The sequence below is a fragment of the Tyto alba genome, unplaced genomic scaffold (genome assembly GCF_018691265.1).
Source record: "Tyto alba isolate M040663 unplaced genomic scaffold, T.alba_DEE_v4.0 Super-Scaffold_2, whole genome shotgun sequence".
In the NCBI taxonomy this organism is placed as follows: Eukaryota; Metazoa; Chordata; class Aves; order Strigiformes; family Tytonidae; genus Tyto; species Tyto alba.
The window spans coordinates 52136987-52155134 of record NW_024881282.1 but is presented as its reverse complement, the minus strand read 5'-3'; the positions used below and the strand labels follow the sequence as shown (position 1 = coordinate 52155134).

Here is an 18148-nt window from a genome sequence, read left to right as displayed (position 1 = left end):
CAAAATACATACAAGCTATTATATTGATTTATTATTTATTTTCATAAATAATTACTCACAAGAAATTTTAAACTTTTAATACCGTGGCTGCCACAGTACTCGCATGCTGCTGCTCCAAAGCCAGATCTGAAGCAGGAACACTGCCAGAGCAGCTCAGTTCTGTCTGCTACTGAACACATGTTCCTCGTAGCAGTTAAAGACAAGACGAAAAAGTGGCTTTGCAAAAGCCGCACACGTTTGCTGCCACCACTCACAACACATGCAGACTGGCTTACAGTGCGACAACCAGGTCACCACGTTCTTCCTCTAGAAGTCACTCCAAGGCACATCAAACCATCCACCTCACTTCCAGCGAGACGACCACAGACAATGCCAAGCAGACAATTCCAACTATTCCAACTTCTAGAGTAGCGATCGTCTTTTATACTCAGTCTTTTTCCTAGAAATTACCTCTCTCAACATTAACAATGTATACTTTTCTGATACAGTCAGATAGTATTTTTTCTCATTACATTCTCTCTACATTGCCACTGAACTTATACTTCTGGGTTCAAACAATAAATCCACATCTTCTCAATGATATTAACTTTATTATTGATCCTTGTAATTAGAGTTTAAAATTTTCTAACAAATCACTGATTTGTCAAAAATGAAATGTTTCAGAAAAAAACCCACATAAGTACAACATACTGAAAGTACTATTAAAAAAATTATATCTTGATTCTGGTCATTACTGTGTTGAGCTCCTGCATCCATGGCTTCAGGATATTTCACCATGCAGAATGGCCAGGGATGGGGAGCTCCATAGCTCCTGCTTTAGATTTTGAAATTATCTGGGCTTTCAAGGCTTCCCTATTCCCAGCCACAGAGCTCAGAAACCCACATCCGGAGTTGTAGCTCTAGCTGGAACATCCAATTCAATGGCAAGGAATATGGAAGCAGAGAGCCCTCAGTCTCAGTCAGAGCTCCCCACCTTTTCCAAGCTCTCTGATACATGGGCAGAAATATTTCCCCCTTCTGCTTCCTTCTCTTACCCATCTTCTCAACAGTCAAGTTAACCAACTGTGACAAACTTTAAAATATATATATTCACCCCACAGAAAACAAAATCAAACATTTAGCCCCAACAATGAGAAAAAAATCTTAAGTGAACAAAATAGTCTTCGTCTTGGAGATAAGAAGTAACAAGGTTCACACATATGCAACTCAGTAGGGGAAAGAAGAAAAAAAAAACAAAACCAGGTTATCAGCCTTACCAGTGGTTTAACTGAATTCAAAGAAATGTTCATGGTCAAGATCTGACTTTCCTTTATTAACTGTTTTCATCAGTTCATATGAACCAGGAGGGACTAGGAACGCACTTCAAGAAGGAAAAAGTGATCTAAGAAATCTCCAAAAATACAGAAAATGATTGAAGACCAACATGAAAGAGAGATGACTGATGAGACTGTTTACTGATCAAGCAAGAATTATTGAAGGATCATGAAGAGAAGAGCAGACTGTGAGCAGTGTCAGGGTACCTGGAGAAAAATCAATGGAAGGGTAACAACGGTAAAGGACTGACAGACAATCCAGTGGGGAGCTCTCCTCAAAGAACATCAGCAGCTCCAAAAGCAGGGAGGAGGATGGATTTGTGAACCGTGGGAGGGAGAACTTCAACTTTAGAGTAAAGGTGCACCTGGACCTGGGTTTTGGGCTCCAGCCTTCCAACTTCAGAAGGGACACTGACCCACCACACTGGTGTGAAGAAGAGACAAGCAACGTGCAGCCCAAGCACAGCAGGCTTCTACCACACAGAACATGGACAGCAGTGGCAAGGACAGACACTGATGAGGGCATACCCCAGCAAGTAACTTCTGTTTATCCGTTCTCAAAAAAAAAACAGAACATCCATCAGAATTATCAGGTAATAATGTTAAGACTTTCTTCACACAATGCAAAATTAGACTGTGAATTTCATTTCCGTATGATACTACTTAGACAACAGATCACAAGATTAAATCAGGCATTTGTAGAGTTGACAAGCGTACTCACTTTATAATAGTAAGCAATAAAATATGAACAGAAGCTTCAAATATAATACAAATTCTCAAACTTCAGGACATAATAAATTTCTAACCAATATCCCTAAGAGGAAAGTTACCCTACATTTCACTGCTACAGAGTTTATTGCCTTGAAGCAGGAAATACCAGACATAATCACAAAGCAGATGAGAGGACCTCTGCCCCAATCAACATGGAAAACAGAACGTTCCCGTACGAACACTTTTTTCTCACTCCTTTTCCTTCTGTTAAAACAAAAATCAAACAAACAAAAAAAAGATGCATTACAATAGCTGAAGATTGTTAAAGGAAACAAACACTGAAATTAAGCTGCTCAAAAAAGACTAACAACTTGTGAAGACATCAAGGTTAATAAATTTAAATCCAAAATATTAGATAAACTAGGGGCTTAGGCTTATTTAGGATACTGGAAAAACAATTTTTTTTTTCTGTTTTTCCTTTTAAGAAATACCTCATTCTAATATAACCAAAAATAAGAAAATATAAAAACACATTTTGATTATGTTTATTAAATACTTCACCACAAAAGAAATTAAAACATTTACAGAATGACATGAGACGTAATTAAAGCAGTTTCAAACAATTTCACCTCATGAATTTTTGCTTAACGCCAACTTTAAATATCCTAATTTGACTTCTAATGAATAAAAATTAGAAATGGTTTTCCAAAACAAATCATCTTCTGAATCTCAAATTCTGCTTACACAGTCTATACTGTATTAAAAGAAGCAGATGAAGGAACCACTAAACCTTTAAGTTGTTCTTTTCTTTAGTGAAAGTGACATTTTATTAGTATTTCCTTGAATGGGCAAACATTAGCTTACATCTGTGAATACCATTACAAAATGTTATACAGTAAATGGATTTTTTTAATGTTTTGTTTAATAAAACATCTTAGGAAAAAACACTGCTCAGTCTGGAGTTCTCACCACTGCCAATTCAATAAGGCTTCCATGGCAATCTATTCTACCTGTTTGCCTGTCTGTGTTCTCCACCGAGTCTGTACTTTGCCTTGAAGATCCAAATTCTTCCCATACTCATTGCAACCTTGAAACACCACAGAAAGGATCAATTATATAAAACTGCATTCCAGATTCAGTTTTAGAAAGAAGTAGAACATGATGCTGATAGCTGAATGCAGAAAGTAATGTAAAAACTATCTGCTTCTCTTTACCAGATGATGCCCATACCAAAAGCAAAGCTGAAGGGTGGTCACGTGGAAAGCAAGCAGTACCTGCTCCGGTCAGACAGACAACAAACAGCAAATGCCCTCTGTTACAGTGTGGGGAAGCAGACGATGTATTTAAGCCCATTACCATCAAAAAGATGACCCCAGAAGCTCAGTAAAGCATGAGTCTCAGGAAAAAATTAATCAGTAAAACCTAAAGCTATCTGACACCTATCGCCAGTATAGTTCAAATTACCGGGACATGAGGAGGAAAGGTGAAGATTACCAGCTCAATTGGTCTCTTACAGCTGAACTTAGAATCATAGAATCATTTAGGTTGGAAAAGACCCTTAAGATCATTGAATCTAACCGTAAACCTAAAACTGACAAGTCCAACTTGGCACTATTCTTCTGTACGTGCTTATGTACCTTGGTATTCACATCTTAGTATTAGCTGAGTAGATTTTCTTTTTTTACAAGATTAAATGTAAATTCTTGGTTTTACATGCAAAGGAAAAAACTGTCTCCTCTCTTCTGTGCTATTGGGCTCATAGATTATCAGCCCCCAAACTCTGCAATGGCAGATCATAAACTTGCTCCTAGAAGATCAAACAAGCAAAAGTGCTTTTATTCTTGTCTCAACTTTTATGCAGCACCTCAGTTCAAGGAGAAAGATGACATTTTCATTATGAAAATAATGCCTCTTTTCCAATTGGACATTTATGTTCAAAAGACACTCCTTGAGGACTTTTTTTCAGGGAAACCTTCAGTAAACACACTGAGATGCACCAGTAGACTAGGAAACTAGCACACACAAGTAAATATTCATCCTGTTTAATGACTTATACACAAATGTTCCTTACCATTTCAACACTGAAGTCTGTTTAGATACAAATTCATGACTGTTTCCTGTTAACAGAGAATTTTTTTTTTTTAACTGACTGGAAAGCTATAGAGCACTAGAAGAGATTCATAGCAGTATGATATTACAGAAGACTATTGGGTTTATTCATCTTTTTTTTTTTTTATGTTATTCCGCTTACCCCATGTATGGCAACATAGAAATGGAGTTTCCATTTGACAATGGCCTCCTGCTTCTAAGGATAAGCAAAAGGATTTGTAATCCTTCCTATGCATTTTATTCACACAAGTGCAGCTTTTTCCCCCAGAAAAAAAAAAAAAAAAAAGTGCCTTTCTTTCTTCTAGCTCTATTTTCTAATCAACTATCAAAGAGAAATCTTGTACAATTCCTGCACACAGGAAGGACTACAGACTAGACAACAGTGTTCTACTGACTGAAGAACCAGACATGAGAGAGTCTGAACTGCAAAGCAGACATCTACTGTGATCTTGCACCAGTCACACCTCTGTCCCAATTTTTTTTCCCAAAGTAGTATCAACCTCACTGTAAAGAAGGCTAAGGTTTATTAACTACTGCTGAAGATGAAACACACTAATGAACTCAAAGTTCTCTTTTCTGCCGGACAAAGTAGAAAACATTAAGATTTGTCTGGGAGCATTTTATGACTTTCTTCAGAAATTTTAATATTTTTATTATTACTTAGATTTCAGTAACACCTGCTGGGGGCAAAGCATATTCAGAGCACAGACAATACGTTAGAAGTTCACAAAAATAAAGCAACTGGAATACAAAATCAAAGTAGTAAGGATTATTCAAAAGTACATGTATTTTAAACTGCCTGTGAATTAAGGTACAAAGCAGAAAAATATCATGGCTGCTATTTTTCCTCCAAACACCTTTCAATGCCAATTCACAGTAACAGCCCTACAGTCTTTAAATTCTTCTTTCTCACCAGGTGATCCTCTCATTTCATCCAACACAGTACTCCAGGTTCCAGAAGAACAAAGCCAAAATTGCAGCTGTCCTAAATAACGACAGCACAGATAAAGAGCTGAAATCCTACTTTCAACAAATTCAACAGAAAATTCTCATTGAATTCAACCAAGAGGCTACCTTATTTTGTACAGTGATGACTTCTGCTTCTAGGACTATTATATTTAAATATGCAGTGGGAAAAAGCTTGTGCTTTTTAGGATCGACATGAAAGATAAATTTGGAAAAAAAAATAACGCTCAATGTCTTCACTCTGACAAAGATTATTCCTCCTGCTATGACATGTAACAGCATTTTTGTGATAAGAAATCAAGCAACTCTGAAAACACACTGGAATCTCGGACCTGTTCAGGTAAATGGTATGTGTCACTTTTGGTGATAAAACTGCTGGCTCCAAAGTATACATTTTTTGCAAATTACTTTCATTCATGATGTGACATTTTTCAATGAGTGGAAATTAAAAGATGATTTCCCATCAGAAAAAAAAAAAAAAAGAAAATAACATAAAGCACCTTGCAGTTAAACACATTTAACTTCTCTTCCATCAAAGATTGTGAGGAATAGGCAAACAAATACCACCAAAGGAAAACATACTTTACATGTTCTCTGGAAAAAAAGGCTTTTAATAAGTGGAGAAGGAGAAAATTTAGGGTGTTTCAAATCCCTTTTAGTGGCTTTCTCTTTCCCCCACAAAACAGATAGTAGTACATATCACAGGAATGATCTTTAATTAAAGAAAATAAGGTTTCCTTTTTAGAATTATCCTTTGATCCACTTAGGCATATAAATTATAAGTCTAAATTTAAGGACATTGACTTCAAAATGATTATTCACTCTCAAGTATCCATACACTTAAGCAGCAAAGGTTTCAGCGGTCTTAACTTGGAGATCTTTTTAAGATCAGCATCAAATGAACTGGGTCCATGTGCATTATCCATCCATATAGTTAGAGCCTAACAGCTTAAAAAGTGTCATGATCAGATCCAAAAAAACATGTATATTTAAAAATGTTTTGCTGGATTAGGGACTCCGTACAGGACAGTTGGCTAGTTCAAGGCCTTCACATGCAAATTATGCTGATAAATAGATCTCTGACATATTATCAATTCATTACAAGTTTTTGTTTTTCTTTTAATCCTCTTAGTTTGCTATCAATTGAGGTAGAATTATTAACATTTGATTATCAAATGGAATCTGCATACAAATAAGATAATTTATGTATTTTGAACTTGAACACCCAGATTCATTACAATAGGGTAAAAAAAATTCTACTTAAAGAATACTGTCACAAGCAATGACTGCAGATCAGTTCCAAGAACAAACCCTCACTTGTGCTCACCATGTATTTTACTTTATTACTACAGCACACCACAGAAGGCAGATTTTTAAATAGCTTGAAAATGCTTACCTTTAAGCTTCCAAACCCTTAAACGTGTGTACCAACAAGCCTGAGTAACCTAATTGTGTAAGAATAATCTACAATTCAGTATAAACTTCCCAGAAAAATCATATAACTGCATAAAATCCAGAATTTGCCCATTAGGACATTTAGAAGTTCCACATAAACATACCGAATTTTCATTTTAATAATTGAAGACAAAACCATACAAATTAGAAAAAGACACTTCATGTAATTATTACAGGCAGTTAGCACTAAGGAAATAATAACATTTGAAACAAGTCAATTAAAGGCTACTTCTCAATACTTTTCTTCATAGTATCAGCCTAAACACCAAAGAGTTTTCCAGTTTCAGTGAACAGGCCTATCATGCTATTTTTTTCTTTTTATGCAAATTTTTTTCTTTGCAGTTAAAGAAATAAATTCAATATGCCTAGTTCCAAAAAAAAAAAAGGTCAGAAAAAAACAATGCCAACCCTGGTAAGATCAGAAAAAAAAACAAGGAGTGATGAAAGAGGAAAGAAATATCAAAGCTAGCTTGATGTATAAACTGAGACAGAAAAGTATTAAGCCAACTTTTTCAGATGACCTGAAACTCCATAACTCAACTACAAGGATGTTTCCTATATTTAAGCCACCTACCCCAGGAGGTCATCATAAAATTCTCAGAGGTTGTGTTTTTTAAAATTACTTCAATTACTTTACAAAAAAGAAACATATGTATAGGAATATAGCTTCAGACACTACTTACCTACTACCCTGATATTTGACAAAAACAGAAAATATAATATAGAGCCAGCAGCTGAACCTTCTTCTTTTAATTTGGTTTGAAAAATTCCTATCTAATGACAGAGGGCAAGAGTGATCTGAAAATTAAGAGTCTTTTCATATTAAAGTGTTCTGAAAAGCAAGAATCAGCTCACACTAAATATTTAAACAAATAGCAGTGGACACATCTAAAATGTATCCAAGAAGAATGATGATATAAAAAAAATACATATAGTACTTTAAAAAAAAAAACCACACAGGTACCCATGCATGCCTGAATCTGTGGACACATGAAAGCGATACCTCAGGCAGCTAGAAAATGTAAAAAACTTTAGGGTCAATAACTTCAGGACACAGAAAATAAGAGAGACTGTAAGAAAAGTCTGAGTTGGTGCATTATTTCTGTCAGCATTAGTAATGACAGGAAAGCTTGGGAATACTAAAGCCTTATAATATTCAAATCAAGGTAACATGAAGCTTAAGTTACAAGATGTGTGTGTTCAATAAGCAAATATAAACACACAAAAAACACCAGCCGTGTTTTAGCACTTGGTGCTTGAGGTGTGATGTGGGTGTCTGCGATTTTTTTTGCTACTAATAATGTTCCTGAATTAAGTAAGTTATTGACTCACTAGCTGCAAGTATAAAGCTACTGAATTATCCTTACACATTACCTATTTCACTCTTTCTCTCCCCTCTCCATACAGCCACCCACACCCCAGCTGAAAGCATTTCATCAACTGCTTCACTTTTGACATGCAAATCCTGCTAGTTTATCTGGCTCCTGCACATTTTGCAAACAGTCCTAGTAAGAGGTGAAGTTAAAAGCACTACAAATTATAATTTCAGAATACATTTCTGTAAGAGAGGAGACATTTCCTCAGTCCTGCCAAATCATGACGTATGTAGAACCTTTTACAACACAGTTGACTTAAAGCCTACATCTTATATACTGCTTGTTTGGTTTGGGAAAGGTTAGTATTACCAAAAAAAGGTCAAGTAATTTACAGCTGTATTCCTCACAAAATTGAAAGTTTCACCAAATACATCAGGTATTTTGAAGAGGCTCAGGCTCAAATCTTCTCACTGTATTCAAAAACATTGTGATATTTACAAAACCACCAGAAAATGTAAAAATACGAAAGAACAAAACTGGCAGATACATGTGATGGAGACAACATATTTCTGGGCAAGAGTTTTCTCTGACTTTTCAGAAGAGACCTTGGACTAAGAAACTTCCTCCACTAACAGCTACCAGGGTTCAGTAAATTTGCTGGCACAAGTAAATTAATCTTCAGAATCCGGCAGAGTTGCATCCATTTACCAGGCAGTGAATTTCACTCCCCAGAGTATTTTCTGTGTGACTGCTGCTTTACTTTCTACCCAGCTGTTGTGTAAATAATCCACTCTTAACACAAAAATAACCTAAAAACTTCACTGAAAATGCCAGTGAAATAATTTTTTTGCCAGAGTAGTAAAATGGTGTGTTCATTCCACAACAGCCTCTCAGACTCAGGCCCCAATCCTGTCATGAGAAGCATGGGTACAAGTGAGTACAAAATCCTGCCAGTTATCAATGCTTTACAGTGATTTTGAGAATGCAGAGTATAGCAGGGAGCTTGATGCATCCCACTTGTTGGAACTATCCTGGCTTTACTCAGAGGTCAGAAAAAAAACTTCTCAGGCGAGAGGAGAGACCTGTGATCACCAGCTCACTGCTGACCTTTAGTGACCAGGAGCTGGCAATGATGGTGAAAGACAGAAGCGGCAAGGGAAGCTCCTCTTTGCAACTACAGTACACAGCACACAGTACCTGGTCCACAGAGATGATAATCCAAACAGAACACAGTAATACAATCCAAATAGTCCACAAGTGTGTTACTTGTATTTTAATAACAACTTTCAATAAGGCCTCCCGTTAGCAAACACCATTGCTCTGAACCACTACCTCAAGGGCCCAATGCACCTTCCTCCTTCCTGCCTATGCAGAACACATTTATCTCACAGACCATTACTAAAAGATTTGGCACAATGTTAGCCATTATTAACTGCCTCCCCCCCCCTCGCACCCCCCCCAAAAAAAAAGTACCAGTTATCGCTCTTCGTTTGCCTGAAAAAATTGTTCTCAAAACTCTTGTCCTGCTGTAGAAGCAGCTAAAATGACAAACATTGGACTGTGGAACACCTGGTCTCCATCACAGGCAACTGTAGAAAAGTTGGCATCACTTCTGTACCTTGCTAACTGATATCCATAGAAACAAAAAGCTTGAAACATGAGGAATCGTCTCAGATCTGGCTCAGTTAAACACATGCTCCAGTCAATGATATGTTGTTCTTCATCTTGTTTGTTAAATGTAAATGTGTTGGTTTTAATTCACTTTAGATTGTGGGATAGAGAGATCACGTCTCACTGTACATTCACTGACAAACTCCTTCAGGAGGGAAGTACTGCACTACACAGTGTGGCTCACTAAACAAAAATAAGCACTTTATGTAGTGCCTGCCTTCTTAGGAAAGATAATTACTGGGAAGACATGTCGTGGCAATACTTCACAATGTTCAAAATACTGTCTGCTAATAACGAAACATTCGTATTCAGTTACACAACATTCAATTAGCACCCCACAAAATGGTGGCATTAAAAATTCAGTTTCATCCCACTGGTAAAAAAAAATAATTATGAGTAAGTTCCACTGACAGTTATTTTTAAACTGCCATCATTATATTTCTATCTTTGACTATATTTCAGGGAATAAAGAAATTATGTTATTTTGGGAGAAAAAAAAAAAAATTAACTTTAGTGAGGCTGCAGAACTCCCTAGATGTCTGTGGGATGCCGGTATGTAAAGAGGACAATAAAACTATTAAAATATTCTCTGCAGCCTTTCCTGCACAGTAACAGAATCTTCTCGGTGGTGATATTCACTGATAACAAGAAATTTAATAAGACACAAAAAAAGATCAAGATTGTGTCTTTATGTCTGTCTTCCTCGATTCCTGTGGTACTTCCAAAGAAAGAAGAGGACAAAATTCCATGTGAAATACACTTCAGTATCAAAATTGTCAGCTGCTGTTTACTTGTTTCTTCCTTCGCATGTTCTCTTTAAAACATTTCAACAGTTAGCAAAGAAGGTTGCTTCTAACTGGTGATGCAGAATCAGTAAACAGGAGAATGAACACTGATAATGACTTTTAAAAAAAAAAAACAAACAAAAAAACAAACAAAAACCAAACAAAAAACATAACAAAAACCAAAACAAAACAAAAAAAAAAACAAACAACACAAACAAAAAAAACACCCAAACATTTAAAAAACCCGAGGTCATCAGCCTCACTCAGAACCATAAAGCCTGGCCACCCCATACCACGGGACACTCCAGGGGGGTTTGCATTGCCCAGCCACCCCGCACAGCCTGTGCCAGCGGGAAGAGAAAGGAGAAAAGAAACGGTAGGACATTAGAGTTTACTTGTATCCAATATAAATGATACCATTTTACCCTGAATTTTACAAGGTGTGGCGCTCAGTTTGCCAGTCTGGAACGTCCAGCGGGCGATCGCCCTGTCCCCATCCACATCCATGCGGACACGTCCCTTCTGTCTGTTTGGCATAAATCACTATGGTCGGTACTCTGACATTTCAACGTGCATAAGTTCAAAAAGCTTAGGAAAAACTATTCAAACGCCACAGAATTTCACAGCCACAATCATAAGACCTTTACATAAAATCGTTGACTCAGTGCATCCTATTTCATAAGCACCAGCATGATTAAACTGGGCTCAGGCACGAGCAATGTGGAGAAGGTGTGTTATCAAGCCTTGCCTACTGCAGCCACTTGAGCACAATACGGTCTTGACAGCTCTTCGTGGAGCACCTGGAGCTGTGGCAGCTCAGGTAATTTTGAACCATACAGAAAAAACAGCCCATAGTAGGGATATAGGTATGTGTTGGGATTCAAGAAAAGTTGTCTATGTCTAAATTACTGAAGGATCTAACACTGAAGCTTCTGTGTTCCAGATTATATCTGTCTCTAATGCTTCAGTGCTCAGGAAACTCTGATCAAGAACTTGTGTTTAGAGCTTATCCCCTTTACGGCTCCCAAACAGCCACAAAAGCAACTGTGCCCATCAACGGCAAATAATGTCAGTGTTCCAAATTCTACATGTTGCTGTTCTTTGAGGAAAGCTAGAATGTTTGCTGCCATATCAGTAAGTTATCACTCATTGCTGGCAAATCTAACTCCATTTTTGATGAAAATTAGCAAAAAATAGAAATTGGTTATTGTGCCCAGTATCTCACATTTTCTTTCTATATGGAAAAAAAAAAAACACAACCTTGTTTTTTTATGACCCAGACACAGTAGGTGATGACCATATCTTCACGAAGATTCTGCAGCATTTATCAAATTATTTTAATGCTGCAGGTCATAAAATGCTGTTAAGGTGGCCATGCAGATTGCAAGACATATAGATGCTTTTTGATTATTCTCAGTTCCTTTCATGCTAAAAGGGCATTAGGGAGCAACTGTTGCCTCCTTTCCATCCCTGTGTTAAAGCCCTCCTCGTCCCAGCTGCTTTTAAGAGAAATAATGAAAAAACTGACACAGCGCCTGTGTCCTTTGCAGGCTGATGAAAACCAGCTCTAGAGCATCATCTTATCCCACCTGGCAAATGGTCTTCACCAGCACTATTTAGCAAATGGAGAAAGACCAACTGCCCAAGACACAGTTCAGTCAGACTGAGGTGAAAAGAGGCAGAAACCCTGACAAGGACAAAATACGTACCACTTGTATTATTAATGTATCTTTTATTATTAGTGCTTTCCAATTTGACACCTATAGTTTCAGATGCTACTGGAGGACCAGACGGCAGCTAGTTAAACCAGCTTCTTATGTTACGTCAGTAGCTAAAACACAGTGACATTTCCTTCTAGTTTTGTCCTTAACACTGTTATTCATGACTTCTCCACCTTAAACTTAAGTCACTACAGTTTGCTTTGCACAGCATAACTGATCAAATGTCTCAAATTTTAACTCACTAGTTATCTATCTGGACTCCACACTAAGTCTGGCCAATGCCTTCACTGGGGTAGAGATGATCTTCCAAGTACCCCTCTAAATGTTTGCCCCCAACACCCAGTCCTGAGCCTTAGCACTGCCACTGTAAGCACATCCTCTCCTCACAAAGGTTTTCTGCCGTCTGGTTAATACTTTCACTTTTCAAGAGGCATGTGACACAAGTAAGAAAACAGACAAAGAAAGAAAGCCTTTGCACAACATTTCCAATCTCAAATTTTTCTGACATCCCAAAGTTTACAAATCAGTCAGCTAAATGCAAGCATTAGGTCTCCAGCTCTTTCTTTCTTCAGTTTCCGAGGACCCACTTAAGCTCAAGGAAGAGATCCTCTTGCCTTATTAGACCAGAGTTTAAAGACAGTGAACAGTTATCCTCAGTCTTTTGTGTCAAAAATACAAACTAATCTTTTAAGTTGAACCTGGAAAGAGTATGAAGCATATCCTCTGTTAAAATGGCCTTGTTTGATGAGATGTAAATTGCTAAGTCACAATAACACAATGAAGTTCAATAACAGGCCTGTATCTCCTCCTTACCTGAAAAACTGATTCTCTTTCAGCTTGAGATGAGCAGACAAGCTCATGCAACAGTAACCTCAGGGATAGATGCTTGTTGTCAGAACATCTTCCATGAGAACACGCTAGCTTTGTACTTGAGGCAGGATTGACAAAAAACTTGCTTTTTTTTTTTTTTTTTTTTTTTTTCAGTCCTGGATTTTAAAACGTTTCCTAATGTTTCCTTTAAAATGCTTCCTACAGTACACCTAATTTCCCTGACTGTCAAGCACTGTGAAGACAGACAGAAAAGCAGAAAATAAAAAGAGTCTTCCCTTCTTCCTTGATATAACTGGAATACCATATTAAGACGGTACAGAGGTAAAACAACTGTGGAAAGCATAATACCTTTTGGGAAAAAAAAAAAAAAAAAAAAATCAAGACCAGAGTATACTTAGATGCATTCTTAAAATTAACAACCATGTACATTAAGGGATCTCAAGCAGTCCCATAGTGAACATACAAGATACACAAATACTATTTTCTGTACTCCTGTCAAACTTGATCAGCTATAAAGTTGAAACAGGAGTTCCATAAAATGCCTTCATTTAACTTGATTGGAAGGGATATTGAACAAAATTAATTCCAGGAACATTTTTCTCAAAGTATTTGCTCAGATGTCACCTCAAAAAGTGGTTTAGGTGGTTTATAACAAGATTTGATTTAGCATCTTAAGCACAAAATTGGGGAGGGGAGAAATGTGACCTGAATTTTAACGATACTCTCTTATACTGGTAAGTCTTCACGTGTCATTTTTGAAATGACAGGGTTTACTGTATCAGGCATATGTTAAGGTTCTTTTACTCAACACAGAGCACAATTCCTGTCCTCTGAAGGAGAGGACTCCTCGTGACAGCTGTGGCGGAGGAAGCCAGAAGCGGCACAGCCACTGCAGAGCAGGGCTCGGCTACAGAGCAAGCAGTAGAAACCCAGTAACTGTGCTGCAGTATGCACAAAAAAGCAGCTATCCACTTCACGTTTTAAATACAGTTTTAGCCTCTAAAAACCCAACACAATATGATTTTTTAGTCATTGTAAGTATTCCACGTGAGTTCCGCAGTGAAGACAGCTAAAAATACTTGTTGAAATACCACTGATTGCCACCCTGTGGAAGAGAATCTTCTCCACAACAAAGCACTCTCACAAATACTAAACCCTACGCTCACACGCACGCTCTGGTGCTTGACCCAGGTTATTCTCCTTCACTTAGGGTATCAATTATTGCCAAGGTGAGCCAACAGCATTGACAACATCTCTGCTACTTCAATCTCAGTAGGGCCAGTCAACTTCCATTTGCAAAATTCTAGTTTTGTTGAGTTTTTGGTTAACCTCCATTTCAGCACATGACTTGTATGCACAACGAAGAAAACAGGCTGAGCTAAGGACTTTTTGAAGTAGGCATTCAACATGGAAAGGAGGGGACTATGAAGCAAGGAAGGGGCAAACAAGGATACTGATACACTAAAATAACCCTGCTTGGAACAAACCCAGTATGTCTGCACAAGGACAGGACTGCAATATCCCAACAGTTCCTCACATCAAAACACCAAAACTCCACTCCACAGACAGGTTGGGTTTTGTTCTGTTTTTTTTTTTTTTTGGGGGGGGGGGGGGTTGTTTGGTTGGTTGGTGTTTTTTTGTTTGGGTTTTTTTTTTGTTTTGTTTTGTTTTTTTTTAATGGAGCCCTCACACCAGAAACACACTGCTGCAGTAGTCCCGCCATCCAGCCCTTGCCGTGCTAGATGAACTGAGCATCAGGGGAGAAGCAACTGCCTTAAAGTGCTCCCCGAAGCAATGCTGCGTCGGTTTGGAAGGAGACAGGAGTATCAGTACCCAGTGAACCTTCCACTCCACCGTGCCTCGGGGATGCAGTGAGATTTCCATGCAGCCCCCACATCCCTTCTAACAAATCCACCCACCTCTCAAGGCTCATGTGTTAGCACCCACAACTTCTCTCCTTTCCACAGCTGAGTACATCGGGGCCTGATCAGCTCTGTACAGGTGCGTGTGTAGGACGCAGAGCTCCAGAGGAACGTCTAAAAGGAAGCCTGTGAGGTTTGAGGGGAAAAAGCCTGGGAAAGATGCTCTGTACAAAGTACTTGTGGCTCACCATAGGAAAATCTTTGCCTTCCCTGTTTTCCCAGCACCTCCAGGAACAACTTCATTTCCAGCTCAAACCTGCTGCTACAACTACACTTGAAATTAAAGCTGCACATTGCTGTTTATTATGACAAATAAGGTGGGTATGAACTGTGGATACAATAAAGCTGAGATTGAAGAGGAAAGGCAGCAGGAGGCACATGGACGAGCCGCAATTATTTCGCTACTCACCTGTTTTCTGAGGTTTTGCTTGGTTTGTGGATGGGTTTTCTTCTGGGGTTTTTTGGGTGTTGTTTTGTGGGGGTTTTTTAATTTTTATAGTCTGTTTTGGGAATATCCACCACCAAGAAACTTCAGTACCAAGCTAAATGAACAGTTTTATGTTGTTAAACAGCAAAATCACTACTAGTTAGTCCTGCTGGTGTTGATGGGGTTGAATAAAGACTAGCTCCTCTCACTAGAAGAAAACACCAGTTTAAGCAATCAGATTACAGGTACATAAAATCAAAGAAAATACACACGCATTAAATGTTTCTTATTCTATGTAAGTACCATCAGCCAATACACATATGCATTTTGGATGGATGTATAAATGGAAATCTTATATCCTATATATGAGTGTGCTTGTATACATGATAAACACAATTTGTGTTACTAAATGTTTCACATCCAGTATTGCTCCATACCTAAATCATAGAAAATTACCGGCTACAATGTTTAAAATAACAGCAAAGTCTTCTGATAGCACAATGTACATAGAGTGTTTGAGAGTAACTGAATTGAAATATTTTCTAGAAACAGCAGAGGGGGATGTTAGCACAATTGGCTTTGAACCAGAATTTAACTATAACTGTAATTGCCTTTTAACTCAATGCCATACTAAACTCCTACATAAGCTAAAGATGCACCTTCATTTCATTACTGCACTGGCCATTTTTCTGGCTAGTTTGAAAGCTTTATTTCATCTATTCTTCATACTCAAGGACTTAAATTAAACACTGATTAACTATTTTGACCATTTAATATTTTTCCAAGCCTAAAGTAGAAAAGTTCCAGTAACTGGAATGCTGCTAAATTACTAGCTGAACTTGAGCAATATGCAATGCAACATACTTTAGAAGGTAATCATTTACTTTAGGCACAGAAGAGCTTTTTTATTTGCACAGTGGAAATACAATAAAGAAAAGCATCATTGATAGGACTATCTATCCAGCTTCATAATGAAAGAGATTAAATAGAAAATACAAATAAATAAGAACTGTTAACAAATCTAACTGGCATTAAAGTCATCAGAGCAAAACCAGTACCACTGTTTACTTTGGATCAAGACAAGCCTGCATGCTACAGCTCACAACAAAACCTTTATGCAGAATGAAATGAGAACATCTTTCCAGTTTCTGACACAGCCAGATTAGACCCTTTCTAAAGTTTCCTCATCTGTAAAAGCATCTGATATATTTTGACAACTGTTGTCCATCCTATTTCTGCCATTCCTCAGCTGCACAGACTCCTGACATAAAGAAGTACGACCACAGATTGTAGTAATGATGGTATTTACTAAGAGGAAAGACTAAAACTCTAGCTTTTCACAGCTGAAATACCTGCTCCCATTTCAGCCCCTATTTTTATGATGTCCTGTTTGCAATGAACTTCCCAGCAGGGATAGGATTTACTAGTCAGGAGCACGGCAGCCGTTCTGCAATGGACCTCCACCTCCAAGACAAGGGTACGATACTCCTTCCACACAGCAAACAAAACCTCCTCCTTTTTACTGCTCGGTGAATTTCTGTCCCTAACAGTACAGCTGTCTGTACAACACAGCCACGACCAAAACCAAACACCCCACTTCGGGGCACCATCCGCCACCACAGAATTAATGACTTGTGAATCAAAGATAACAGACGACGGGCATACCTTAAAGTTCCCAAGCGTAAATGTTGTACCAGCCTTTCCCCCTTCGACTCACAGAGCCTGGAGCAGTGACATGACAAACACCCCCCCCCCCCCCCTCGTTGAGGAAATGGCAAAGTTACCTTTTTACCAGAATAAACAGACTGTTGGGTTTGACAAGTGACCAGAAGCTCCCCGCCCCTCGCCAGCACGAAGCTTTACGCCGGGTTTGGGGACCCGAGGCCGGTGGCGGGGCCGGGGGCAGCTCCTGCGGGCGCGAGGCGCGATCGCTGCCGGTTCGCAGCGGGCGTTCGCGGCTCCGCCGTGCCGGCGCCCCCCGGGGTGGGGCGGGACAGGTCCAGCCTCGTCCCCCCGCCGCCACGAGTGGCTGCCCCGGGGGCAGAACCCCACGCAGGGAAGTTTCGCGAAGTCACTTCGAAGCCCCCGTGCCCCACCACCTCCCCCGGGTTCAGGAGCGCGGGGCGGCGGCACCGCGGAAAAAAAAAAAAAAAAGTTAGTTGCTGCCGGCGCGGAGTCGGCGGTGCCCAGCCCCGTGTGCGTGTGTGTCCCCCCCCCTCCACGGCCCGGCCCCCCGGGTGCCGGCTTCCCGCCGCCGCCCTCCCCCCCTCGCCCGCACGCCCCCTGCTCCTGCCGCCGCGGCGGAGCAAGATGGAAGGCGCGGGGCCGCCGGGCGGCTGCCGCGTCCCGGGGATGGAGGGCGGAGGGGGCACCCAAGGGTGCGCCGCAACCCTACCCCCCCCACACCCTTCCTTCCCTCACGGTGGCTGCCGCCCCCCCCCCCGCCCCGGTGCTCACCTCGCTCCGGCTCGGCTTGCAGGCAGACGGGGATGTTCTTCTTCCAGCCCGGCATGGCTCCCGCGCTCAGCGCTGCTGCTGCTGCGGCTGCTGCGGCGGCGGCGGCGGCGGGGGGGGGCGGCTCATGGCAGGGCAGGGCGAGGCGAGGCGGCGGCCACCCGCGCTCGGTGGGGGAAGTCGGCGGCTCCGGGCGGGCAGCGGCGGAGGGGCGGCGGCCGCGCCGTGGGAGGGAGGGGAGGAGGAGGAAGAGGAGGAGGAGGAGGAGGAGGGAAAGGGAGAGGGAGGACGGGGGGAGGGGAGGCGGTGGAGCTCCGCCAGCTTGGGGGACGGCAGGGAGGAGGGCGCGGGGCGGGCTCGCCCGGTTCAGCCGGGGACAGGAGTGACGGGGGGGAGGCGCGGAGGGGCTCCCGGCCCTCCGAGCGGCCCCGCAATGGAGGGCCCGGGCACGGCGGGGCGGGGCGGGG

At 40.4% G+C, this 18148-nt stretch overlaps 1 protein-coding gene across 1 annotated transcript in view; it reads right to left on the bottom strand.

Annotated features, from left to right (window-relative positions):
- The window catches only part of GRIP1 (glutamate receptor interacting protein 1), a 335638-nt gene extending 317761 nt beyond the window's left edge, over positions 1-17877 (bottom strand). The window contains exon 1 of the mRNA XM_042791892.1: positions 17685-17877. Within this exon, the coding sequence (XP_042647826.1) occupies positions 17685-17739 (55 nt within the window). The 5' untranslated portion in view covers positions 17740-17877. The remainder of the gene's footprint in view (positions 1-17684) is intronic.
- Positions 17878-18148: the final 271 nt, after the last annotated feature.